General features: G+C 37.6%; 1 protein-coding gene across 3 annotated transcripts in view; it reads left to right on the forward strand.

Annotated features, from left to right (window-relative positions):
• The window catches only part of DDX42 (DEAD-box helicase 42), a 30,518-nt gene extending 3,035 nt beyond the window's left edge, over positions 1–27,483 (forward strand). The window contains exons 2-18 of one of the 3 annotated variants that reach the window (XM_054573009.1): positions 2,213–2,449; positions 4,316–4,466; positions 8,523–8,584; positions 9,948–9,984; positions 10,819–10,968; positions 13,855–13,959; positions 15,493–15,612; positions 16,466–16,642; positions 17,227–17,355; positions 18,148–18,247; positions 18,836–18,883; positions 19,403–19,500; positions 21,154–21,430; positions 21,927–22,153; positions 23,779–23,889; positions 25,056–25,157; positions 26,061–27,483. In XM_054573009.1, the coding sequence (XP_054428984.1) occupies positions 2,229–2,449; positions 4,316–4,466; positions 8,523–8,584; positions 9,948–9,984; positions 10,819–10,968; positions 13,855–13,959; positions 15,493–15,612; positions 16,466–16,642; positions 17,227–17,355; positions 18,148–18,247; positions 18,836–18,883; positions 19,403–19,500; positions 21,154–21,430; positions 21,927–22,153; positions 23,779–23,889; positions 25,056–25,157; positions 26,061–26,753 (2,808 nt within the window). In that variant the 5' untranslated portion in view covers positions 2,213–2,228 and the 3' untranslated portion in view covers positions 26,754–27,483. Of the gene's footprint in view, positions 1–2,212; positions 2,450–4,315; positions 4,467–8,522; positions 8,585–9,947; positions 9,985–10,818; positions 10,969–13,854; positions 13,960–15,492; positions 15,613–16,465; positions 16,643–17,226; positions 17,356–18,147; positions 18,248–18,835; positions 18,884–19,402; positions 19,501–21,153; positions 21,431–21,926; positions 22,154–23,778; positions 23,890–25,055; positions 25,158–26,060 lie in introns of those variants that run through there. The other 2 variants (XM_054573008.1, XM_054573010.1) reach the window with 2 other exon arrangements.
• The last annotated feature ends 138 nt before the right edge of the window (positions 27,484–27,621 follow it).

Raw genomic sequence — 27,621 nt, forward strand, 5'->3', positions numbered from 1 at the left:
CTGAGGCCAAGAGAAGCTAAGTAACTACCTTGAGCTTCATATCAAGTTACTGGTAAAGCTAGAGTTTGAACGTAGCCTGGCTCCATCGTTTGTGTTATTTTACTGTACTATTATGATGTTCTACTGAATCACAGTATTTTAGTGCCTAGAACCATACCAGGTAGGTCCTTACACTCTTTTAATTTTTCTCTTTGCCCAATTTGTAAATCTCCTTGGGTTTCTTATATTGAATAAACTTGATTAATGAATATATACTCTGGAAAACAAAAGAAGTAAATGGATAAGCCTGTTCCTTCACCCATGAAACCCATAACATGGAATTGAAGAGAGAAAACAAGGACACAAATAGTTAGGATTAAATGTTGGGTGTTTTAAGACTAGGAAAGGAGATTGAGGAAGGAGATGGCACTTCTCTGGTGGAAGCATATTCCTGGTCATAGTTCTAGGAGTTCATATTTAGATTGGCTTTGAAGGATAGGACTTTGGTAGGTAGATATAATGAGATTTGGTGGGGAGGAAATCCAGGTAGAGGGAATAGCGTTTAGTAAAGAAACTATGTGGGGAAACCTTGGGAAATAGGAATAGTAAAGTAGTTTCTTGCCACAATGGAGAATCTTTTTCCAGTCTGACTTGAGTAACTGCGAAGGCTTATTGAATGGAAGGGAATGACAGAGTCAGAAATGTGCATCTGGAGGGTGTGGGATCTGGAAGAATGTGGAAGAGGGTTTTTGCTGAGCATCTGAATGCTCCCCTCCCTTGGGTGTGACTTTCCCTAGTTCCACGGTGTTAACAGTACCTTGCTTGTAAATATTCTTACCGAATCACATCTCACTAGAATTTTGTTAATTTCCATTAAAGGATTCCTGAAGAAAGCAGGAGATATGGTCTTAATTAAGTTCAGGCAAACTGGTACTCATCAAGTAATTATTTGAGCCCTGTACTTACATAGAAAGTCCAAAACGAATAAAGACAGTCCCTATCTGGAACTAACAGTGGCCAAAGGGTGAGACTTGACATAGCATAAATCAAATTTAATACTAAACAGATTGAACTAAGTGCCATATAATAGCTCAGACAAAACCTGTAAGGTGTATATGGAAGAGGGTCACAGAACCAGAAAAGTAGAGCATGTTATTCTTGGTCCCTTCAACAATATCATCAATAAAAAGCTATTTTTGAAACTTTTTTCCCACATTGGCTTCAGAGTCCATTTTAAATATTTTAATTTTTATTATTAGTGATAAACTTTAATACAAAGAAGTAAAAATCAAATAACTGCAGTTAACATTTTGATTAACAGCTATTTCTGTGTATGTAACACATGCTTTTTCGTTGAATTATGTTGAATCATAATCATCCACCTTATTTGACTTAATGTGTAGTGGACACTTTTTCATAAATGTGAGTAATAAAATTTTTAAAAGTTAGAATTCATAGTCCCATGGGCTAAGCAATTTCATTTTAAAAATTGATCCTAAAGACATAATTAAGGGTATGCATAAAGATATAGCTATATGATGTTTCACAACATTATAAAACCGTAGAGAAATACATTTATTAACATTTGAAGATGTTCTTAGTATATCATTAAGTGAAGAAGTCAGTAACTGCAACAATACATACAGTAGGGTTTTAGTTTTGTTTTTAAATTGCGTGTATATATATATAAATCTAGAAAAACAGGAAAAAGAGATCAACAAAATTACATCTCTGGGAGAGGAATTCTCAGGTAGTTTAAAATTCTGTTCTTGTTTCCTTTATGAGCTTCCTGCGTTTCAACAAAATTTAGGTAACTTGTGCCCTGGCCAGTGTGGCTCAGTTCAAAGAGTCATCCTATAACTGAAAGGCTGTGGGTTTGATTCCCAGTCAGGGCACATCACCTAGGTTCCAGATTTGATCCCCAGTTGAATTCCTGTGGGAGGCAACTGATTGATGCTTCTCTCTGGCAACAGTGTTTCTCCTCCCACTTCCTCTCTCTCTCCAATAACAATGAAAAATAAAGTCCTCCCAATAAAATAAAAATTTCTTCAGTGTTTGAGAAAATGTAACCATTTCATTGAGGTTAGCATATTGCATATCTGAAGAATAAAGATAAAGTTTTTAATTGAGAGGCAAAATTTTAAAATGAAATTATAGATTGAGGTTGGGAAAGACAGAATCAATGGGCTATTTATAAAGTTAAATTTATATTAGTGTATTTTGTCACTAACAGATCAATTGTTGACACCATGAACTGGAATAAAGGTGGCCCTGGCACGAAGAGGGGATTTGGCTTTGGAGGTTTTGCCATTAGTGCTGGAAAGAAGGAGGAACCAAAACTCCCACAACAATCCCACAGTGCCTTTGGGGCAACCAGCTCTTCTTCTGGATTTGGAAAGTCGGCTCCACCGCAGCTCCCTTCTTTCTACAAAATTGGATCTAAACGAGCCAATTTTGATGAAGAAAATGCGTAAGTGGTAATTCCTGATAATTTAGCAAAGGTTGGGCTTTGAGATAATTCATTCTGTTGGCAGAAAGTGAGGCAAAAAAACCCCACTTTATTTCCTGAACAATAAAATGATAAATTGGTTATCTCACTGAATTGCGTTGTTGCTAATAAGATAAATTGTCGCCATTACTTATTTATAGGGAATATAATACCTGTGTGCTTATTTATACCTTTACTTGTTCCAAAAAGGATTTGAGGCCGGTGAGACCTACATATGACTGAAGAGATTCTTGGTGATCTTTACTGAAGTCTTTTATTGACACCATACAAATTGTTTTGTAAACACAGGCAGTTGTCAGAACTGGTAGAGACATAGTTTGTTTCAACACCCAAGTCCTTACAACTATTGTGTTGTAAGATCCTAATACTGGTAGAAAAATCTCAGATTTTTACCCACAGTTCATAGGAAACATATTTAGCAATTATCTTTTTTAACTTTGTCTAATAAGGTGGTTATTATAAAAAGATGGGATTTGAAAGTTTGAATTCTAATTCTTGTAGATTATAATTTGTCTTTGCTAAATCTGAAGAAATTTTTTGCTGCTGTTCCTACCTGGTTGTGACACTGCTGGAGATTTTTTCTTTTTTTATTAAAAAATAATCTCAGTATCAGAGTTTTAAGTACAACAGCAACATTTTAAAAAGCTGTTATATTATTCAGGAATTCAGTACAGAAGTAGATGTTTGAGGTTCAGCAAAGTCAAGAATCATTCATTTCCCTGGCTGGTGTGGCTCAGTGGATTGAGTGCCAGCATGTGAACCAAAGGGTTGCTGGTTCAATTCCCAGTCAGGGCACATGTCCGGCTTGCTGGGAGTCCCCAGAGTAGGGTACACAAGAGACAACCATATATTGATGTTTCTCACCCTCTCTTTCTCCCTCCCGTCTCCTCTCTCTAAAAATAAATAAATAAAAATCTTTGGGGGTGGGGAAGAATCATTATGCTAGAGAGCAGTTTACCAGTTCAGGGATACTTTTTTATTAGTTAAATGAAACCTATGTAAACGAATATGTGTGTGTGTGTAGCACATAACAGCTTTTAAAATAATTCCTATAAAGAAGAAATGCTTTAAAATTTTAAGCTGCAGTTTTTTATTTAAATTTATTTATAATTCTAATATTCATAATTATACTATATTTAAATTTATTTATTAAATATTTGGTTGTATTACTCTTTTATTTATTTCAAGATGAGGCCTAAACAATGATTTTGCTTTGTTTTAGTTTATAAAGAGCTGTATTTCTGAGATTTTTTTTTTAAGTGGGAAAGTGATAACTTCCTCCAGACTTTGAAACTGTCTTTTCTGAATATTTAAGTAGTATGACGAATGATTTTGGATTGAAATTTTTTTTTTTTTAATTTTAGAAGTTTTCTGTTGGTCCTCAGAAAAAAGCCCAGAACTTCTGATTGGAAGTCCCTAGCCTAATGAATATATCTCTAAAAAATTATAATAATAAAATAGATTTTTAATATTTCATATGAGTAATTTTTTCCATTGCGTATATTCTTTAATATTTGCTGTATCTATTCAACAGTGATACACTGTTGTATTGAAACTGTAACAGAACTGGAAATTAATTGAACAGACACTATTGAAATATTGAATCTGCTGTGGCTTTTTTCTTTTTGGCAATATTAGAATTTTGCTTGTATTCAGTAATACTTAATTATTGAATCTTTAGCCAAAGCCTGGAGGTCTCTAATTTGACCTGTGTAGTTTAAATTTCTTAATAGTAACATATATCATCATAAACTTTTCCGTTAAATCAAAAATTCGCTGACCCCAGACTAAACATTCATTTTACCAATCATGCATCTTAATTTTCAGATATTTTGAAGATGAGGAAGAAGACTCTAGCAATGTTGATTTACCTTATATTCCTGCTGAAAACTCGCCTACTCGCCAGCAGTTCCGTTCCAAGCCTGCAGATTCTGACAGTGATGATGATCCCTTGGAGGCATTTATGGCTGAAGTGGAAGCAAGTATCAACTCTTGTTTTATTAAACTGCTCAGCAATTAGAAAGAGCCCGAGTTAACCTACTGCTTCAGTCCTCATTCAGAATTTGTTTTGTGGCCCTTTTTTGGGAGAATTTTGCTCTCATACTCTAGTTTCTTAAATATACTTCCACTTGACCTATAACCTTTGAACATAGTAGCTATTGAACAAGATTTTTGTGTATGTTTTAATAATTCTTAGTATATTCTTAAATGGAATTATCTCATTCAGTCTATATTTAATGAATACATACCTGAGGCAGTTAAATATAAGGAACTTGCTAAAATTACAAATTCTGGACTTCTAATATTTAGTATTTCTTACCACCAACATTATTATATTCATGACCTCCCTGTAGAAATTGAAATTTGTGACCACTTTCCTTAAAATTCTTCTCACTAGGCTTTTATGATTTTGAATTTTGTTTTTTTTCCCAGCCCTTTGATTTTTTCCTACTTACTTACCTATTATTAAGAAAAAATTGAAATGCATACAAAAGTAGAATAATAAAATGAGCCCCCACCCTGTGTGCCTTTCCCCCTACTTTATCAGTTAACTTTTGGCCAATCTTATGTTATCTAATTCCTCCCACACCTCTTTTAGATTATTTTAAAGTAAACAATCATTTCATCTGTCAGTATTTCTGTATCTCTAAGATAACTCTTAAAACATAGCTACCATAGTGTACGAAAAAAATTATTACATATCTGACTGTTACCTATTCTTGTGATTCCTAATTTCTCAAATATGATAATTTTACAGTTCTCTATATTAATTTGCTATATTCACCCCATACATTCGTTAGGGACCTCATCACTTCTACAGCTTAACTTCTATGTGAACAATTTATGTCTTTACATTCTAATCTCTCTTTGGTTTCAGCTCCGCTTTCCTAGAAGCATGTTGGCCATTTTTATGTGGGGTGTATCCCTGGCACCTTGAAACCACTTCATGGTCTTTTCCTTCTGATACCCCTTAATGGCACCAATATTCACACTGGCATCTTGGCGTTAACTTCTTCCTTTTACCTGTCCCTCTCATTTTCTTTTTAGCCGATGATCAAGCATGTTCATCACTTAGTTCATATAACCCTCAGGATAACATTGGGGAATAGGCAGAAAGGAAATACATAAATGTAATTATTTAATAAGAAAACTGAACCATAAGATACTTTGAATCCCTTGCCCCAGATCACACTGGTACTATGTGGCAGAGCAGGGACTTACTTGCTTAGAGGTGCTGATAGCTTAGTTGTTTCCAGTACATCATGCTACCTTTATTCATTTGCCTGGTTCGGTCAATCTTTACAGTGTCTCTTGCATCTGTTCCTTGCTATTTTCATCCTACTTTATTCCCTTATTAACTCTTGCCTGGTCTAAACTCTCCCTGCTTTAGGCCCTTTGCTCTCTCATTTATGTGGTATATAGCTAAAGAGTAATCAGACTAACACTAAAGCATGTTTCTTACCGTATTATTCCTCTTGTTCAAAACTGTCACTTCGTTGCTTATGAAATAGAGTTCTTCCAGATTCCTCACTTGTTACTTGAGGTCTGCAGTTCATCTCTTCTCTAAGGAGAGAAAGAACCCAATATGGATGTGTTTTTGGTTGGCCTAGACATTGCTATTTTAAAATGTGAGGTGGCATTTTTAAGATCAGGAGATTTTTGTCTAAAAGTTTAGACTCAAAAAGTGGAAAATTTGGTAATACTAAATTTGGTAATTCTTGCATTGGAAAAGCAGGCTGTTGCTGAGCAAATGGCTGCCTTCTGTAGATAAGGCATGCTTTTTCTAGTTCACCATAGTTCTATCAGTACCTATTGTCTTCTTGACAGAGGCCACCAATTAGAGCCATTTATTATCACACTTGCATTGTGGTTTTCTTGCAGTGGAGAAATATTTTTCTGAGCTTGGGCCTCTTATCAAATATCAAAAAATAAAAGATTCAGGGTTGTGTTATACAAGAAAAATTAGAACATGCTTCTTTAGAAGAATATTCCTGCTTACTAAAGTACAAGCAAAGCATGTCTGTCAGAAGAATACACTTTTCTTATCCTGGCTCACTGCATTCATTGTCAGATTGGCATCCATTAGGTATTTGAATTTCCTACCTTTGATTTAGAACAACTCAAATTACTTGCCAAAGAATACACACCTGACAGGTAGCAGAGCCGGTGTTCAACTCCAAAGCCCATATTTGTTCTGGAGTCTCATTCTGTATCTGGGTTCTTGTAGCACTGCGTATTTCTGCCATAACACTTACCAAAACTCATCATTATATATACCATGTACTTTGCACCCTGATAATGATTTAGTAAATATATTAAATGGTTCTCTCTAGAAGTAAAGGCAATAAATAAGATTGTCATGTTTGAGATATCTTTATATACATACATTTTTTTTAATCTTCTTGAGATATGGACATTTCTAAGGGCAGTGTTTCTCATTATTTCTTGAGATATCCCCAGTGATGAATTAGAAGAAAAATCAGCTCATTTTCTAGGTTTAAATTTAGATTTGATTTTTGGTAGTGCAAGCTGCCATCGTCCTTTTTGAGTAGGTGTATCCAAGAATGACCCATATTCTCTTCCTTGGCATTTCAAATAGTTGAAGCAGTTTGGAGGTTAAATCTTTTTGATATGATATCATTCTTCTGGATTTTTTTTTTTTGGTATTGTATCTAAAGAGGTTTTGCTGATTTTGGAACATAGATACTAGATATTGATCTTGGAGAGAGTGTTATTGCCAAAGTATTGTACTATTTCTTGGTCTTTGATGTATGTAAATTTTATTAGTGAATAAATTCCAAATGAGTATTTATTTTTAGCCTCTGTTAAAAAAAAGGTTTATGTAGCTTAAAAAACATGTTTTATGAGTGTTTGCGACCCATTTCTTATGTTACATTGCTTAAAGTGTCATCTTCACTTTAGTTATAGCCTTATATACAGGTGGAGGCAAAAGTAGGTTTACAACGGTTCATATGAATAATAAAAATATAAGAATAAACTGTGTTTTGCATACTCACAACTGTAAACCTTTTCCCCCACCCTATATATCTTATATTTGGTTTAATCCCTTGAAAAGTACATTGTGTATAATATTTCTTTGTAAAATAATTTCTTTATTTTACAGGGACCACTTGATTAGATAGGATGCCTGACCATGTCAGGTTTAATACAGTTGCATTTTTTTAAAAAATCAAAGCAGTCAGAAAATTTCGTGTTGCTTTATAACAAGAAACAGTTCTGTAGCATGTGTTTAACCTTGGGAAAAATTCTAACCTTGGTTTTCACATATATAAAACAATTAATTTAGATCAATGATTATTAATTTGCTTTGTATAAGAATTGCCTATGGAAAATGGAAAAACTACATACATTTAACTCCTCCCCCCCACAAAGATTCTGATTTAGCAGGTTTAGAGCAGGGTTTTCAACCCCAGGACTATTGGGGCTTGATAATTCTTTGCTGTAGGGACTGTTCTGTGCATTGTTGGATGTTTAGCAGCATATGTGGCCTTTACCCACTAGATACTAGTAAGAACCTCTGCTTCATCCTCCCCCTGCCCCCAAGTTGTGACAGTCAGAAATGTCTCCAGATACTGCCAGATGTCCACTGGGGACAAAATTGCCCCAGGTTAACAAGTGACTCTTTGCAGAGTCAGATTCAGAAGTCTGCCCTTTTTACTAGCCCCAGTGGTAATGTGATGCAAATGGTCTTAAGCTGCACCTTGAGAAAGCCTAATTTGCCTCAATTTAAGGTCCTTTACAGTCATGATTATTATCAACTTTTAAAAAAGAGACCAATCAAGCATTTTTACTGATTTTTCTATGCATGTAAATAGAATGCAGATAAAAGTTGTGCAATCCATGTATAGCCAAGTTTTTAGGACATTTGAGTATTTCTCTGAAAAATTGTAAAAATGCAATTGTCAAAATGCATAGCTAAAAGTACGATGGCACTTGTTCAAATCTAAAAATTCTTTGTAACAGAATTCCTTTTTTAGTTGATATGATTCCATATAGCCTTTTGTTTCATTAGGATCAGGCGGCTAGAGACATGAAGAGGCTTGAAGAAAAGGACAAGGAAAGAAAAAACGTAAAGTAAGTTGTTTTCTCCCTCACAAAGGTTATATAAAAATAAAATATTGCAAATCCTATTACCTTCTGAAGTTTATAGAGGACAAATTAAAATACATAAATTTTTTGACATGGAGTTAATCCCTGTATCTTGAATAATATTTCTGCAGATAATAAAGATGGCAGAAGTCTTTAAATTTGCAGTAATTAAAAAGCATTTTTGGTAGAATGCTATTTGGTGTTCTATTGTAGGTTTTTTTGTTTGTTTTTTGTTTTAGTAAACTCAAGAATGAGTTACAGTGGAAGTTAAGAAAGCGTAATTACTAAAGTTTGGGTTCATTGTTCTGAGTTTTGTTCCATAATTAATATAAAATAGCTTAATGCCTATAGGATTGATAATGCAAAATAATGGTGTTGTCATTTAAAAACTATGTATATTATTAATAAATAATAAAATCTAATTTATTTAAGGAGTGACACCATTCTTTAGCAATGGGTCAGAACTTGAAACATGTTTCTTTCTGGGAAAGAGAGTTCTCCTCTATCCCTTGCTGAATACATTCCTCTTAAGGCTTTTACTGCCAGACACAAGTAGGCATGATTGAACTTTTCCTTCTGCTTGGTAATCAGTGCTTCAGGCCCTCCCCCAAGGTTCCTTTGCCATATGGAGGTTCAGCCCTCTCTTTGCTGCTTACCGTGTGTTGCATCCTCCTTCAATTGCCCTATACTGGTGGTGTAGCTGGTGTTAGGAATAGCAAGTGCTGTAGGTTAGGCATACCAGTCTGATTACAAAGAAATGGTTGTGTGAACTAAACAACCATATTTTCAGTAGCTCCTGAGAGATGCAGCAAGTGATGTTTATCCCTTCTCTATGAACTCCTTAGGAGTTTTAGTCTCAAATTTACCAAGAATTGATTTACTTTTTCTCTCTGTCCCCAAGGATTATAGCTGAATGCAGTTACCTCAGAACTAGAAACTCCAGGGGCATTAAGAAATTGTGACTCTCTTTTTAGTATATAACAAAAGCAGGATTTTTAAAAAATATAAAATGCCTTTCACAACTGCATTGTTTGTTGTATGGGGTTCACAAAGCTAGGATCCTTGGGCATGTATCTTCAGAAGTTTTTACTCCTTATACCCTTATTAGTAATTGATGCTCCTAGGGATATCATTATCACTCCTTTGAAAAGAAATGCAAACTACAGCATAGAGTGAAACTACACATATATGGTGGATGGATAGTTTACAGTGTGCTTATTGCTGCTTTGTTATTATTAGTGTTGAGAGTTCCTGTGCTGTATGGAATTCAACACTAATCTGCTATAAGTATGGAGCTGGGTATGTGGAACATTTGCAGGGAAGTTTGTTTCTCCGCTTGTTTTTCCAGGGGTATTCGAGATGACATTGAAGAGGAAGATGACCAAGTGAGTTCCTATGCAGTATTTCTATCTTTTATTTTTATCCCACAAAGTCTGTACTGGGGACAAGCTAGAGCTTGCCTTTTCTGAAATGGCCATTCCTGACATTCAGCAGGGAATGTCATTTGACTTGCTCCTTTTCTACATGTGTGACCAATTGGTAATATAAAGATTCACATGGCTTTCCTCCATGTTGAAGATGGAACTTTTGATCGAGTGTGACATCAAAAATAGCTTTATTCAGCTTGATTTTTTAAATCCAAATTAATGTTTATTCTCATAAATCAAGAAATAGAGTAGTGTGGGATCTACTGATGGCCTGTAGCAGCATCTAACCTCTACCTCTTTCTAGGGTTTCTGTTTGTGATTCTTGTATTTCAAGATGGAACATTAATGACTGTCCTTTAGTATTTTTTTCCTCATTGTTCAGTTATGGGATGGTGAGAAGGGAACCAAAGTGAGCAGTAGCCATTTCCAGGTTTGTGACTCTTCTGATCAGTGACAGCTTCTAAACTTGGATTGGTAAAACCACAGCATGTGTTCCACAGCTCTGGGCAGGGTGGGTAGACACCCAACCCCAGGAAAAATGTGGAACAAGCAGATTTGTAAGTCTTTTGTTAAACAAGTTAAATCATTTCATAGTACTAACTGTCTCACTCATTTCTTCTGATTGTCCCTCTGAGTACTGCTATTGTTAAAGGAATCATTACTAGTAAAAGTCTTGTCTTACTTGGTAGGTATTTAAACTGCAATCATCTGGTACACTGTGTACACTAATTACAGGAGCAGAAGTGTTCCCAGTTGTGCTTGGTATGATTATGTTCTTGTGCTTTCCTGCAGGAAGCTTATTTTCGGTACATGGCAGAGAACCCAACTGCTGGTGTGGTTCAAGAGGAAGAGGAAGATAATTTGGAATACGATAGTGATGGAAATCCAATTGCACCTTCCAAAAAAATCATTGATCCTCTTCCTCCCATTGATCATTCAGAGGTATGGTGTTTCTTGCTTAATTTGGTTCTTGTTTCAAGCTGGTACAGTTTTCTTCAACTTTAATGTTAGGTTTTCTCAATTACTGAATACTCCTGAATTACGTTTCTTATGTCATGAGAGTATTTGTTCTTTGGGATCCTAAGCGGTTAAGTCAAAAAGTGACTGAGTGATGCAGGCTTTATAGCCTGTGTTGTTTAAAGTACAGCTGAACCTCCTGTTCACATGTGAATTTAGGTGAAGAATTTTTTTTCAAGCAATTGTACTACTTTTCCATACCATCATTTACCATCTTCCTTTCAAAATGGGCCCCTAGGCCTGCACTTGTTTTTTAACTGCTGTAAACCTTTACAGTTTTTATCAGATCTGGAGCAGATAAGAGACTGTTCTTTCAGAGGAGTACCAGGAATTACAGATTCCTTAGGAAAAGGAAATGAGGATATTAGCATACCCACTTAAAACACAAAAATCTGTATTGCATTGAGGTTAAATACCAGACTAGCTCTTGCATGTCCTAGTGATTATAGATCTAGAACAGTGGTTCTTTAAGTGCAGTCTAAGAACTCCTGAGGGATTCTGCAAAGTCAAAAAACTTTTCATCGTAATGCTATGATTTTTGCCTTTTGTTTACTGGGTCAGTATTTGCATCAATGGCTGAAAGCAGTGGAAGATAAAACTGCTAACATCTTAGCATAAATCAAGACAGTAGTACCAACTGTTGTAGTCAGTATATTCTTTCTTGCCAGACCATCACAGTTTTAAAAAAAGCCAGCTTCACTTAAGAATATTTTTGAAATAGTAAAAGTGACCATTTATTAAATCTTGATCCTTACATTACGTGTCTCTATTATGTGTCACAAAATGGGAAGTACTAATAAAGCACTTAAGTGTTTGAGTTGTGAGTTGTAGTAGCTGCTTTTTTCATGGAATGTTGTTTTCACTTGAGAAATTGAATGATGCTTTAAGGAAAACAATTAATAGTGTTTATTCCAAGGATAGAAATTTAAACTTTCAACCAAAAACTAGAATTTGAGAAACATATTCACCACAGTGAACTTGGTGAATTATGTTTTCTGTATTTCAAGTCTGTTGTAATGAAACTGGTGGTAATAACTGTGATTTTTAAAAAATATAAAATGAGATTTCACCATTTGAATGATCTGCCTACTACCTCAGTAAACCAGTATTTTCAAATGACCAGTGTATGATGTTACAAAATCGTGCATGAATAAAGACTCCATTCAAAATGCATGATAGACCCATGGGCTACAATATAATGAAATTTGAAAAGTCCATGGTATGGTTTCAGATTACACAGTAAAAATAACCTTTAAGAAATGACTTCTTGTCGAGTTTTAGTACAGTATTGTAGAAGAGTGAAAAGCCACAAGAACCTGAAAAGGCTGTTAATAAATGCCTTTTTTTTCTAACCACATATTTTCGTGAAGCCAGATTTTCTTTATGGGCTAATAGCACATATCACAACAATTTGCATGAAATCAGAACCATTTTCTTTTGTTTTACATTAAAGAAATTTGTAAAAATGTGAATTAATACATTTAAACTTTTTTCAGTTTTAATTTTAATACAGTAAATATCAGTAGATATTTACCCACATAAATGAAAATTCGTTGTTTTTGTTAAATGTAAAGGGTACCTGAGACTAAAAAGCTTGAGAACTGCTGGTCTGTTCAGTTTTATAAAATGTTTCCTTTTGCACAAATGCTACCATAATACCTTGGTATTTTACATGTGGCAAAGGAAACCAAATATTTGAACCTGTTCTAGGAAGAAGTATGCATGATAAAAAGTGAAAATCCAATAAGGAAAGCACATAAGTACTTGAAACAATCATCTTATAAAAACATTTGAGATACTTGACATGCACTCAAACTTCATTCTGGTGTATTCAGTTGTCTTAATATATGTAATGGGCAGTCTACCAGGAGAAGCCAGAAGTAAGAGAAGGATACCCCTTCCACCTATAAGTTTCTGTCTTCTCATTCTGGTTTTTTTTTAATATAAAAATTTATATATTTATATGTAAAATTTGTGAAGACAAAAATTCTTGCCCTCACTGAGCTTCCATTCTGATAAAGAGAAGACAACTAAAGAAAATCCTGTTATGTACAGCATTGTGGGCACATGACAATATGTCTTGCTTGTTAGTAATTAATTTTAAGTTATATCTAGAATCATGAAAAATTTGACCATCTAACAAAGGCTTACAGTCTCCTTAAAAAAAAGTGTATTATAGACATACCATGTTGTCAAAAAAAAAATCATGTAGCCAAATTCACATGTGATGGTTTGCTTCTGTTTTGTATTCTTAGTACAGTAAGCTACAAAAAAATAGTAGAAATTACTTCTTCCCTCTTTGAAATTGGAAATGCTTAGTCAGTCCTTTTTTAAAAAGTTATGTAAACAGTTCCATGTTTTTTTTTTAAAAAAAGTAGCCCTTCCTATGAACACAGATCTCTCCCCAAGGGCAATGCTAGAAATGTTTTTAAATGCCTAGAGCTAAATGAACAGCTTACTCCAAAACATTTTAAGTATTATAGGGTGGACTATCTCCTTTAAAATACTTCTTTAAAATCTGAGGCCTTTGGCATTGCAGAGAGAGATTCCTTAGTCTGTGTTAAGGTTGTTCAAATCTGAAGTGTGTTCTTAAGAATCTCTTTAGAAAGCAGGTTGGCTTATGTTGGTTTATGTTGAAAATGGGTTTAGGGAAAGGTACTGGCTTGTACCATGAATAAGTGAATTCCTTTGTTCTCTAGTTGATTATGGCTTTACATATGTAATATTTGTAAGAGGTTATTTTGCATTAAAATCAAACTCACAGGATTGACTCTTGAATTCTAGACTAACTTTGAATAATTGGACCTGCAGATTGACTATCCACCATTTGAAAAAAATTTTTACAATGAGCATGAAGAGATAACCAACCTCACCCCACAGCAGCTAATAGATCTCCGGCATAAGCTCAATCTTCGGGTAAGTCAATCATTACGCCATATGTCTTTTTTAATGCATTTTTAATTTTATTTTTTTTCATCACTATTTATCTCCCCGCCCCTCCCCCCCATACCTTCTTCCGTCTCCCCCAACCACTTCCCTCCACTGCCCTGTCCCTCAGATACTCTTCTGAAGTTAAATAGTAGTATTTAGGGTTAGTAGTATTCTTACCCAAACTAAAATAACATTGGATTTCTTTTCTAATGGTGTCTGAACTGTCTTTGATAGAGTAATAATATATTACTTAGGTTCATGTGTCTTGTTTTTATTGTAAAACAAGCTATTCCAGCTTTTTTAGGATAGGATTGTTTTTTCTTTCACGTGACACAACATGAATGCTAAATTGTTCAGTCAACTCTGTATGCTGTATAGAACAATAAGTCATTCAGATCTTAAAATTAATTGGCAAGTGTTTCTCCATTGAGTACAGTGTGCTGAGAACTGTGTTGGGTGGGCTAGAGATGAAGGGTAGGAGTCCCCATCTTCAGGAAGAGGAGACAAGATTAGTAGATGGGAACAATATGTACAGTCAGAATATTTAAAAAATAAGATACACTTGCTCCTCAAATTATATACAGCACAATTTTGTTTTTTAATTAGAAGAAAGTAACACCTTTTTAAAAACATGCATGCACTTATTTCATAGTAATTGTTTAAATAGTCCTCTCAAAAGATTTGGATTCCACATTGGCCACATTGTTCAGGGTGCTGCTAGATGTTACTTAAGTGAAATACACATAGATACTGCCCTGATAGGTATTCTGGAATGGGCAGCTTTCATTACCAGTTGCCATGTGATGTTTGCACTTGTTTTCATTGAGGGGATGTATATGTATATGTGTGTATGTTTTCTCCAAAAGTCTTCCCTCCCCCATAAAAATACCTTTTAAGTGAAATACTGATTAGAAATAGCATCACTAGGGGAATCCTTGAAAGCTTACCATTCTCGGAATCAACCTGGAGGTTAAAAGCTTCATTGTTCCCTTGGGTACAGTTCACACTATGCTTGACAGTGGCTGGACCATTACTAAGTGGGACATTAACTCTTCAGACATGACTTGAAATGGAGGCGGTAGAAAATATCTTTGTACCCAGTGGGTATAGACATGTCATATTTAGAGTTCATTTGCACTTCAAGAGTAAATTTTATTTTTTCTTCCATTTGGGTAATGGTGATACAAAATGGTTAAAAAAATTATTAATGACTTTCCAGTTCATTGAACAATATTCTTTAAAAGTTTCTTACAGAAAGTTAATTTTGATTAAAGAGATGTGTAGTAGCTTAATCATTTTATCATATGACAGTTATCTCAGGAATATTTTCATGGAGTTTTTTTATATGAGGTTTTAGCTGTTATTTTTTACCCTATCAAACAGCTTGTGCTTTTGGCTATAGACTTAACATTTTCTTTATATTCAAGCTAAATGCTAGACACTGGTAAATACTATTGAACTTCCAGTGCTGTTGATTTTGAAGTATAAGTCATTCCTGGAAGTTGTCTTTATCTCCAGGTCTCTGGTGCTGCACCTCCTAGACCAGGAAGTAGTTTTGCTCATTTTGGGTTTGATGAACAACTTATGCACCAGATTCGGAAATCTGAATACACACAGCCCACTCCAATACAGTGCCAGGTAAGTAGAATGTAATGAAAGAAAAATGAAGTAGAATGGTAGTCAATGGCTATTTTAGAAACAAGTCAAACTGATAAAACACTGGTTAGTGCCGAACTGTATTGACATGGATAGAATATGTTCATATGTTCTCTCTGTGGCTTGGTCTTCAACTTCCACTTTAAATAAGGGGCAGGGGAAGACATACATGAGTATTTTTGAAACCTCAAAAATTGAAGAGCAAAGTGAATTATTTACCACCCTAAAAAGTTGCTAACGGGGCTGGGAAATATTTTGTATCTGATAAATGTCCTGAAAATACGATCTGAAGAAAAGAGTTCATTAGGCCTAAACATAATAAAAAGTATTTCTGTGTGGACAGATTTAGCACTCTCAGTGACTAGGATTTCTTTGTCCATGACCTGATTCTCATTTATAACTGAAAGTAATAGCTTCTGTTCCACACCCACTTATGAGATTTATTCATTTCTACACAGAAAATGAGAATTTTCAGGATATGGATGCGGTAGTCTGTACTGTGTTAAAGGGACAAGATTTTTAAATTTTAGCAGTCTACTTATACTATAAATTACAATTTTTTTTATTTCTATATTTTAAGCAAAGTGGAGTCATTCACATTTTGTAAATGGTGGCCGATCCACATGAACAGAATGATAATGTTTCTTAAAAATCAAGAAGTTGAGGGGAATGCCAGGTGTTTTTTGTTACTTTGTATTCAGTATGCCTAGCCCAGGATATTTTTGTTCCAGTGGAAATAAGTGTCATTAATAGTCATTAACCCCTTCCCCAGGATTTCCTTCAGAACACCTTTAAAATAGAAGGCTGGAGTAGCTATACTTTATTTTTTCCCTAGGGTGTGCCTGTGGCATTAAGTGGTAGAGATATGATTGGTATCGCCAAAACAGGCAGTGGAAAAACTGCAGCCTTCATCTGGCCCATGCTGATTCATATAATGGACCAGAAGGAACTAGAACCAGGTGATGGACCAATTGCAGTGATTGTGTGTCCTACTAGGGAGCTTTGCCAACAGGTATGTGCTTTGTGTGGAATGTCTCCTTTCATATGTGAACTAGCAAGGGACTAACGAGTCAAGTGAGTAGAAGAAATACCAGCAAACTTTTTTTAATTGTGGCGAAATACACAAAATTAAATGTTTTAACCATTTGTAAGTGTACACTTCAGTGGTATTTAGTACATTCATGTTGTTGTGCTACCAGGAAACTTTTGGAAAATGTTATATATTTTCTTTATAACCAGATATACACTTTTCTTTAAAAAAACTACTGTTTTAAGGGAAAAAATATACAGGAATTGTTTGTATTGTAAGCTCCCTGTGTTTTCCTTCTGGATTAATTATATTGCTTGGTAGAAAGGTAGTGGTAGGTTCAGGAAGAGAAATGGAGCATGAATAAGATTTTAGGTAGCCTGTTGAGACATGATAATGATAATTATTCATTTACTTAATGAATAAAACTGATTTTAAAGTATTTCCTAGCTTTTTATTTTCTCTGACATTGCTTTCTGTGTATTTTTAGAACTCCCTTTTTGGTTGTGACAGAGGTTTTCTGTTGGTGTCAAAGTTTGTTAATAAGTCATTATGTCTACAACTTTTAGATCCATGCAGAATGTAAGCGGTTTGGGAAGGCATATAATCTTCGATCAGTGGCTGTCTATGGCGGAGGGAGCATGTGGGAGCAGGCCAAGGCCCTTCAGGAAGGGGCAGAGATTGTTGTGTGTACCCCAGTAAGTATGTCTTGGGTTTATATGGCTTCTCAGCCTCTCTTGGTATGGAAAACTGGTTAGTGACTAGAGGGAATTTCCCCTAAAGTGTGGTAGAGCAAGGGTTGCGAATACTCTTGCTTTGGTTTAATTTTGATTAGTTGACTAAAATAGCAGTCCAGTAAGATTCTCTGTTTCAAACAGTTTTCCTTATGCTCTCCTAGAAGATGGAGGTGCCGACCTGTGTGGCTCAGTTGTCTGGGCCTTGTCCTGTAAAGAAAAAGGTCTTTGGCTCAATCCATTGTTAGAGCACATGCCTGGGTTGTAGGTTCAGTCCCTGGTCAGGGCGAGTGCGAGAAGCAACTGAGCCATGTTTCTGTCCCTCTCTTTCTCTCTCCCTTCCATGCTCTCTAAAAATAAATAAAATCTTTTTAAAAAAAAGAAAAGAAAGAAAATGGATTTGTGGTCACTGAGAGCATCAAGAACCAGAAAGATATTCAGAGTATGGTTAAACTGCCAGAAGAGTAGTCTAAACAAAAGCCCACCAGTAAGGTTTTAAATTAGGTCATTTTAGAATGCCTCACAAAAGTAATTTTGGCTGTTTCCCCACAGTTTAAATCACAATGTAAAGGAAGAGTCTGAGTTTTCAAATTTTCTGTTCTTTTAGGCTTTGTAGTGTATGAAGTTCAAGGCTGTCAGACTCAGGTCTTACAGTCTAAGACTGGAGTATTAATCCTTTTGCTAGGAGCACAGCTCTAGAAAGTTTTTGTAAATGCCTTTAAATTACACTTACTATTCATTTTCTGGATCTCATAGGGCCGACTGATTGATCACGTAAAGAAGAAAGCTACCAATCTTCAAAGAGTCTCTTACCTTGTGTTTGATGAAGCAGATCGAATGTTTGACATGGGATTTGGTATGCTTTGAATACCAGCTTCTTCTGTCCCTCACCTTATGATACTAGTTTTTTCCCCATCTGGACTTAGGAGGTGTTTTCTTCTGCATGAAAAAAGCTAAAAATACTCCCAGATAGGGTTAGACTGTAGAGATAATGGCTAAAACATTAACTATTTTTAGATATTTTCTTAGAAAAAGTCTTGGGTATGAATTGAGTTGGGGATATTTGAAAGTGCCTTTGTAAAAAAAGAATATTTTCTCCATGCTTTATTTTTATTCATATGCTTTAATTGTGGAGGTCAAGGTCTGTGTTCTCAGGTAGGTGGATGTGATCATTCAAGGCCCTTTGCTTTCCTGTCCTCCTTCACTCACTTGGTTATGTGAAAATTGGAACTATCTGTATTGATTGGAACATCACTGGGCCTAATCCAGCTGGGTGGAGGGCAGATGTTGCAGAATTTTATACTAAATGATAAGTCTGGGAGTTTCAAAATTTTTCTTAATTCTTATAGCCTCTCATATAAAGAGTTTTACTAAAATGACTTCCAGATATCCCAAACTGTGTTGCAGGATTATAATATTAATTTTGCTGTTCTACTTCTTCCAGAGTACCAGGTGCGATCCATAGCCAGTCATGTCCGTCCTGACAGACAGAGTATGTATGGAGCAGTTTTATTAAGCCACATTTATACTCAGAATCAACTTCTATTTATTTTATAAGCAGTCATGGCATCCAAAATGACCTGATGAGAACGATAAAGGGTGAGATAATGAGGGTTTATCTGCGCTGTACAGGACATTAGAGGTCATCAGATATAAGTCACTCAGCTTTATAGATGATAAGAACTAAGGCTGAGAATTAAGTGACTTCCCCCAATTTATACAGTTTTATTGCTGGGTAGAGGCAATGCACAGTGCAGTTCGACTGTTTTGAAGTCAAAGAGCCTTTTCCTGAACCATGCTGACAACAACCCATGTCTTAACTGAAAAATGTGTAAAAACAGAGTAAGAGCAAATCTTTTTTCTTTAGTCAATTTTTTTTTTAACTAAATTTAAAGTTTGGGTAGGTTTATTTTTTAAAACAATATTTTAAAAAATATTTTGTAGGATATTTAATGGTTATTCGAAAAAAGAAGTCCTGTGTTTCTTTAACAGCATTTGCTTTGTCTTCTAGCACTCTTATTCAGTGCAACATTTCGGAAAAAGATTGAAAAACTGGCCAGAGACATCCTGATCGACCCTATTCGAGTCGTGCAGGGAGATATTGGAGAGGTAACCCTAAACAGGGCTGGATGGGACCCCAAAGGGTTATTTCTCATATTATGGAGACATGGGACTAATTTCTTACTACTGAAAAAAAGTGTTCTGTATTTATGGATGGGGCATCATGCTTCAAACTTGCTTTAAAAATCACACAGTGAGGGGAGATTAAAATGATTGGTAAGTGTTGATTGGTAAATGTTGAGACTTGGTGATGGACATGTGGGAGTTGATTAGGTTAATTTCACTTTGAATGTTAAAAATTTTTCCACAATAACTTTCTTAACAGAATTAACTAGTTAACAAAATTATACAGGTTTTAGATGCACAGTTCTACTGCACATCACCTGTACATTGTGTTCTGTGTTCCCCGCCCAAGTCAAGTCTTGGCCCATCATCATTTATCCCGCATACCCTTCCTCACCGCCCTCCATAATAAGTTTAAAAATAAAAACTTTGGTGGGGGTGGGAAGCAAGCTTTGCCTAGAAGATAACCAGTCAGTTAGGATGCAACTAACATTTGAAATGACTGTGGGAGGAGGTCTGCACAGTGGGGGGGACTTGAAAGGCCTGGTGAAAATGAGTTCAGGGTTTTTTCGTTACCTGCACAGATGGCCCCTGTGGAAAATTTCCCTGAATTGAGATTTGAAATTCAATTAAGATTGCCTTGAGAATTCTTCGAGTTTCTTGCGTGTTTATTGACGTTCTGTGCAGCTAGCATTTTGACAGTGTCCATTTTCCATTTTTTAAGTGTATTTTATTGATTACGCTATGCAGTTGTCCCATTTTTTCTGCCCCTTGGCTCCCTTCTGCCCAGTGCCCCCCTTCCCTTCAGCAGGCTGCCCACCGCTCACCCCCCATGCTAGTACATGTCCCTGGGTCATACATGTAAGTTCTTTGGCTTCTCCATTTCCTATGCTGTTCTTAACCTCCCCCTGTCTGTTTTGTGCCTACCAGTTATGCTTCTTATTCCCTGTACTTTTCCCCCCACTTTCCCTCACCCCTTCTATGCTGATAACCCTCCATGTGATCTCCATTTCTGTGATTCTGTTCCTATTCTAGTTGTTTGCTTAGTTTGTTTTTGTTTTTTAGGTTCAGTTTTTGATAGTTGTAAATTTGTTGTCAATTATTTTTCATTTTTGTGTGCCTTGTGTGTGTGTGTGTGTGTGTGTGTGTATGTGTGTGTGTATGAATTGTACTAGGAACAGTGAGGGGAAGGTTGCAGTCCACAGCCAGTCATGTCTGTCCCAACAGAGTATGTATGAGGCAGTTTTATTAAGCCACGGTTATACTCAGAATGAACCTCTATTCTATAAGCAGTCATGGCATCAGAAATGATCTGATGAGAGCAATAAAGGGTGAGATGATAACAGCTTAATAATGACAGCCTAATTTATTAAAAATAATCTGAATGGGCATATAAAAACGTATTGTGGCTAACAGCTTAGTTGGTATACGTACGCATCTGGGGAGGTGGAGAGCACAGGGATTGAGAAGGGGCCTAAGTTTTGAGCTGCACTTGACTTGCTGAAGGAAGGCCCCAGGAGAAAGAGGGATTCTTCAGGGTTCTTCTAGATACCAGCAGAAAATGTGATGTCTGGTTCTTGTTCAGGTGCCCTGTGGCACAAAAGGTCACAATCCTTTGTTTAATTTCTTCCTTTTCAGGCAAATGAAGATGTGACACAGATTGTGGAGATTCTCCATTCTGGGCCTAGTAAATGGAACTGGCTTACCCGGCGTCTGGTAGAGTTTACCTCTTCAGGGAGTGTCCTCCTGTTTGTTACTAAAAAAGCCAATGCTGAGGAGCTAGCCAATAACCTTAAACAGGAGGGTCATAATCTTGGGCTGCTTCATGGGGACATGGATCAGAGTGAAAGGAACAAGGTCATTTCAGACTTTAAGAAAAAGGACATCCCCATCCTGGTGGCCACAGATGTTGCAGGTAGGGTATGAATTTCCCCAATAACCTTAGATTCCTATGCTGTCAGGGTGTTCAGTCTTGTTATATAAGACCTATAATATCAGGCCAGCCTGATCAAGGGCACCCTGCTGGCCTGGGTGGCCTGGCCCCATGGAGCAACAGTTCAGAGCACACTAATCACAATCAGAAAGAAATAACTTTCTTAGCCTCCCGCACATTTGATGCTGGGTTTTTTTGTTTTTTGTTTTTAATGTTCCTCGAGAGAGGCCATGGCAGGTTATATTGATGGCAGAAGATATAGGTCCCTTACAATAAGTGGCCCAGTATCATAGAATTTACAATAGTGGCATTTTTTCTAAATAGGTAACTTATGTATCTCAGGTCAGCAAACCATGCACCTTGCCTAGATAAGAGGAATGTGGGTTCTTAGAGGTTTAGCATTCTGTTTACTTAGGTCTTTTGACTCCTCATGATGAATAAAATGTGTGTGGGTGGGTGTGTGGTTTTTTAATTTCAGCTCGTGGTCTGGACATTCCTTCAATTAAGACTGTCATTAACTATGATGTGGCACGAGACATTGATACCCATACTCATAGGATTGGCCGCACAGGACGAGCGGGTGAGAAGGGTGTGGCCTATACCTTGTTGACCCCCAAGGACAGCAATTTTGCTGGTGACCTTGTCCGGAATTTGGAAGGAGCCAATCAACATGTTTCCAAGGAACTCCTAGATCTGGCGATGCAGGTAAAGGCCTGGGCACACTTCAGATTGCTCCAAGTTGTAAAACTAAGTGAAAAAAATTCAGCAAGCCTGAGGCAGATAACCTAGAAACATCTCAAGAAAGCGGGTAAGGGTTGGGAAAGATAGTGTTTATGAGGTACTGATTAGTATTGTAGGACATTAAAATTCATCTGGACTGTCTTCTCATCCTTACCTTTCAGCAGCATCTACATTGAAAAACTATTCTTTCTTTTGTGCTAAAAATTTGTTCCTCTCCCTGGCTGGTGTGGCTCAGTGGATTGGGTGCAGGCCTGTGAACCAAAGGGTTACCAGTTCGATTCCCATTTGATTCCCAGGCATGGCACGTGCTTGGGTTGCAGGCCAGGTCCCCAGTAGGGGGCACATGAGAAGCAACAACACATTGATGTTTCTCTCCCTCTTTCTGCTTTCTCTAAAAGTAAATAAATGAAATTTAAAATAAAAATTTGTCCCTTTGAAATTTCTACCTGCTTGACCCATAGCACACTTGTAAGTCTAATCTCACATGGCTTCCTTTCCTGCCAGTCTTCTCTTTCAGGGGCTAAGAATGTGTGATGTCTTAAAAAATAATGTATTTAACTATTCCTCATAGACTTAGATCTCAGGTTTTAGAACACTCTGATTACCAAATCCAAAACTGAGTGATGCAGTCTATCAAATTAAGTCTTTAGTCATGTTAACACACACAGTCCCCAAATTATGAATGTTCAGGATCCATGATTTGATAGCAGAGACTTAGGTATTTTCAGAGGCTAGCCCACAGCACTGTTACCCGTAATGCAGTTGTCATGTGCTGCTGCTCATGCTTCAGGTCCTGGGAGTAAGGGATTTGCATTGCCTAAGAGTAGAATAATGTTTTCTTCCATTTCATGGGTATAGAGAGGCGGTCCTGAACTGAAATTTTGAACAAGATACGTTTTGTCTTTGGCATTTTTCTACATCTCTTTTTGTGCCTCGGGGTTCCTGTGCTCTGAGACTGTGATCAGCTTCTCTCATCAGCACCTTCCCAAGCCTGCCCTGCCCTCTCAAGAACTTTGACTGTCATGTGTGATTGTCAGATAAAGTTCTAACCTCCCCCACAGACATTTACATTCTGAAGAGAATGTGAATAAATCAGTTTAGTAATATTCTGGCAGTGGCCAAATTCAATGAAAACTTTTACTTTGTTTTTTATCTGGCTACCAGTCCTGGGCCTCTGCCCCTAGAATGATTCTAATAAACCTTACTTCACATAGTTATTTTTTTCCTATACTTCTGAACCCATTAATTCTTTAAAAGCATCAAATTTTTATGTCCAGTAATATGTATAGATTTTTTGAAAAATAGAAAATAAATTCATTTTCCTCAAGGAAGTTAGAAGTGTCCAAAATAACTAATCACATCCCTTCCTGGAGGCCTGGGGGAAGGAGGAGTAAAGGAAGCCTTAGGTAAGGATCTAAGCCTCTTGATAAACTGGCGGATTAAACAACCAGAAGGACTGACTCTATGGTTCTTGGGTTCCAGTTGCACTAAAGATTAAGCAGAAAGTTCTCTCCCACTTAGTTTTCTCTTCCTCTTCCTCTGGTCCCCTCTCTGTACCCTGGCTTCACCTTGAATTGTGTTTAATGCAGAATGCCTGGTTTCGAAAATCCCGATTCAAAGGAGGGAAAGGCAAGAAACTGAATATTGGTGGAGGTGGCCTGGGCTACAGGGAGCGGCCTGGCCTGGGCTCGGAAAACACGGTGAGTCCACACTGCAGTAGTGCCCGTAAGGTGGTCCTTAGGGTGATGTTAGGACTGTTCTCCTCTGAGAAAATCTCAATGAGTTTAGAACCCTGTCTAGAAAGGAGCTTTTGTTTAATCTCCTGGTCTGAGTCCATCGTAATGCTAGTTCTTAGTGTTGTGACTTTCTATGTGTACTCAGCTGACTAGACAGGCTTAGGAAATCAGTCTAGATTAGTAGCAGTTCTCAAATTGTGAATCCTGGACTAGCTGCAGATGCAGGCTTATGCCTCACTACAAACCTGGTGAATCAGAAACTGGAGGTGGGGCCCGGCAGCTTATTTTTCCAAGGCTGGCCTGGAGCCTGCTGCTAGAAAGACATTGCCAAAGGGCCACTGTGTGAACTCTAGCAATATCTATACATTAAACCTTGGGAAATTTCATTGGAGAGATGAGAGAGAGCTTTCTCATAAACCATGTAACAAAAGCTTCCCCTGACTGGGTGTCTTAACTGCTTTTTTCCTGTTACTCTGATTCCTAATTGAAGTCTACATTTCTGGAGCATTATAGTTAACTTGGTGTCTTTGATAAATAATCTGTTCCCACATTACATTGAGGATGATACAGATGCTGCAGATGATAGCAGTAGCTAACACTGAGCACTTGTCTGTGCCTGGGCCATTTCAAACAGGCACCATATTAACTCAGTCTTCTCAAACACTCAGTGGGAGTAAGTACAGATAATAAAACTGAGGCACCCAAGGTTTACACACTGGTCACTGAAGCTGAGCCTCAGGCTCCTGAGGGTCTGGATTCAAATCCTGAATAGTCATGCATGTGCTCTATTGTTTTGTGGTGTTTTCATCTTTACTATAATTTTTTACAAAATTTTACATAAACATGTTCATGTTTGTTTGTATAAATAATACCACATAATCAGCTTTGGGCCCTATCTGGCCTCATTTCTGCTTGTTAGGGTTAGTTCTGAGAAATAGAAGTACTGTGTTGAAAGGCATAGCATTTTAAAATGATTCTTCATTTCTGCACCTTTTCTCACAAAATATAAGTAACTTTCGAAAAATACCCCATCCCCATTCCCACTCTAGGTTTCTGTATGTTGAGGCCCAGTCTATAGTGGGGGGGCTTTCCTACTTTTCATCCATCTTCATGGTGTCTTTATTTTTTAGGACCGAGGGAATAACAACAATGTAATGAGCAACTATGAGGCCTACAAGCCCTCCACAGGAGCCATGGGAGATCGGCTGACGGCAATGAAAGCAGCTTTCCAGGTCTGAGACAAGCATTGAGCTAAAAGGGCTTTCAGCAGTGACTTGGGCAGCCTTACCCTGGCTGCTGTGGTTCAGTCGGTTGGGTGTTATCCCAAACACTGAAAGGTTGCCAGTTCCCAGCGAGTTGTGCCTGGGTTGTGGACCAGGTCTCCAGTTGAGGACATGCAAAAGGCAGCTGATAGATGTCTCTCTGACACAGCAGTGTTTCTCTCCCTCTCTTTCTCCCTCCCCCTCACCCCCCATGAAAATTAAATCGTCTTGGCGGGGTGGGGGGCGGGGGGGACTTCAGGCAGTCCTGAGGGGGCCTAGTCTAGAGATACAGCTGGGCTTGAAGGCTCAATGCTGGATTTAGGGCCTTCCTACTGCTTTTCATTTGACTCTAAACTTAGCTGTAGCTGACCTAGAGATGCAGGTATGCCTGTTGCAGAAACTCATGCTGGTCATCTACTGCAGCACACCCAGAGCCTGAGGCTGTTCTGCTGCGGCAGGATTGCTGGTCCCTCCCTGCCTCAGCAGCCTCCTGTGTGGTCCACCTCCAAGGCTATTGTCATCTGGCTGTCAGTAATTGCCTTTTTTAGCTAAGACAAGTTTGATTCTGTATCTCTTGTGAACTCTGAACTTTTCTTCTACTTATCCTCCAGTTTGTTAGCTGGCCTTAATTTGTACATTTTATCCATCTCCAGACTGACATCTTTGTTAAGTCCCAAGATTTATTCATTGTTCATTAGTAGAGGAGCATAGAAACCGCAGGATTGTGGGGCCACCAGGATGCTAAAGAACCAAGATGCCATGGATACTATCTTTGTGGACAGCCAAGTTTCTGTGTACTTGATCATTGCTAAGCTTATATATTCAGGTTTCCTGAATTCACTCTTACCTGTTTTCATTCTCTTTCTCTTTCAGTCACAGTATAAGAGTCACTTTGTTGCCGCCAGCTTAAGCAACCAGAAGGCTGGAAGTTCTGCTGCTGGGGCAAGTGGATGGACAAGTGCAGGGAGCTTGAACTCTGTTCCAACTAATTCAGCCCAGCAGGGCCTCAACAGTCCCGACAGCCCCACTGCCAGTTCCACCAAGGGCATCCCAGGCTTTGGCAATACTGGGAACCTCAGCAGTGCCCCAGTGACGTACCCCACTGCGGGAGCCCAGGGAGTCAACAACACAGCTTCAGGGAATAACAGCCGAGAAGGGATTGGGGGTAGCAATGGGAAAAGAGAGAGATATACTGAGAACCGCGGTGGCAGCCGTCATAGCCATGGAGAAAGTAGCAGTGGCAAGCATGGTGATAGCCCACATCATGGAGATGGTGGTCGCCATGGAGATGGATACCGCTACCCAGAAAGCAGTAGCCGTCATGCTGATAGCCATCGTCATGGGGAGAACAAGCATGGAGGCGGCGGAAGCCGACATGGGGAGAGTCGAGGTGCAAATGATGGCCGAAATGGGGAAAGCAGAAAAGAAGGCTGTAACCGGGAGAGCAAGATGGACCCCAAGGTGGACAGCAAGGTGGATAAGATGGACAGCAAGACAGATAAGACAGCTGATGGTTTTGCCGTCCCTGAGCCACCCAAGCGCAAGAAAAGTCGATGGGACAGTTAGATGGTATGTGCTGAAGTGTGAAATCCTTTAATTTTATTTTTAGAAAGATTTTTGGTAACTAGGTGTCTCAGGGCTGGGTTGGGGCCCAAGGTGTAAGGACCCCCTGCCCTTAGTGGATAGCTGGCACTTGGAGACATTACCCCTTCATCTGGATTGTTTATCAGATTATTTTCTTGGGAAGCTGCTTTGGTCCTTAGAAGCAATGAAGAGCTGGGAAGCTTCTTTTTGGCTCTGGGTTTGTGAGGGTCAGGTGAGGATACTTTGGAAGGAAGGGCCTTATAGGGTACAAAACTCACTCTAGGTTTGTATTATATGTAGTGTATATTTTCTACTGTCATCTTATAAACACCTGTAAGTAAAATTCTTTTTCTTAGCTATGTAGCCAGGCAATTGCTTTAGGAGTTGGCTTCTGCACACACAGTCCTTTGAGGTCTTAGGGATGTTTGGGAAGCACTTTTGTGCTTCCAGACATTTGGAAGGGAGGTGTCAGATTCCTAAATGGGAGTCAGTGCTCTCAGGTTCTCCAGCCAGGTTTGTATCTGGGCCTGAGACAGGAAGCAGCAGCCTACGTGACCTAGAGCCACTACTATTGAAGGGGGAAAGATGATGCTCAAAACAGGATTGCTCCAGGTTGGAAGTATTGCTAAAATGAGAAAACAAAAACCCAACGGCTTTTAACTGTCTTCTCCTATTTCATTGTATTTTTTTTAACTTGCCACAATGGTATAGAAAAATCTTTTGCTCAAATGATTTTGATGATTTTTGTTCTATCTTGTTTATAAAAGAAATATACTTTGAATTTTGTGACTTTGTGAAGGTTTCTTTAAGATGTGCATTCCTTTCTGCTTGCTCTAGTAAATGTTTTACT

Source organism: Pteronotus mesoamericanus, unplaced genomic scaffold, assembly GCF_021234165.1.
Source record: "Pteronotus mesoamericanus isolate MK-2021 breed Mesoamerican mustached bat unplaced genomic scaffold, CSHL_Meso_final contig_246, whole genome shotgun sequence".
NCBI lineage: Eukaryota > Metazoa > Chordata > Mammalia > Chiroptera > Mormoopidae > Pteronotus > Pteronotus mesoamericanus.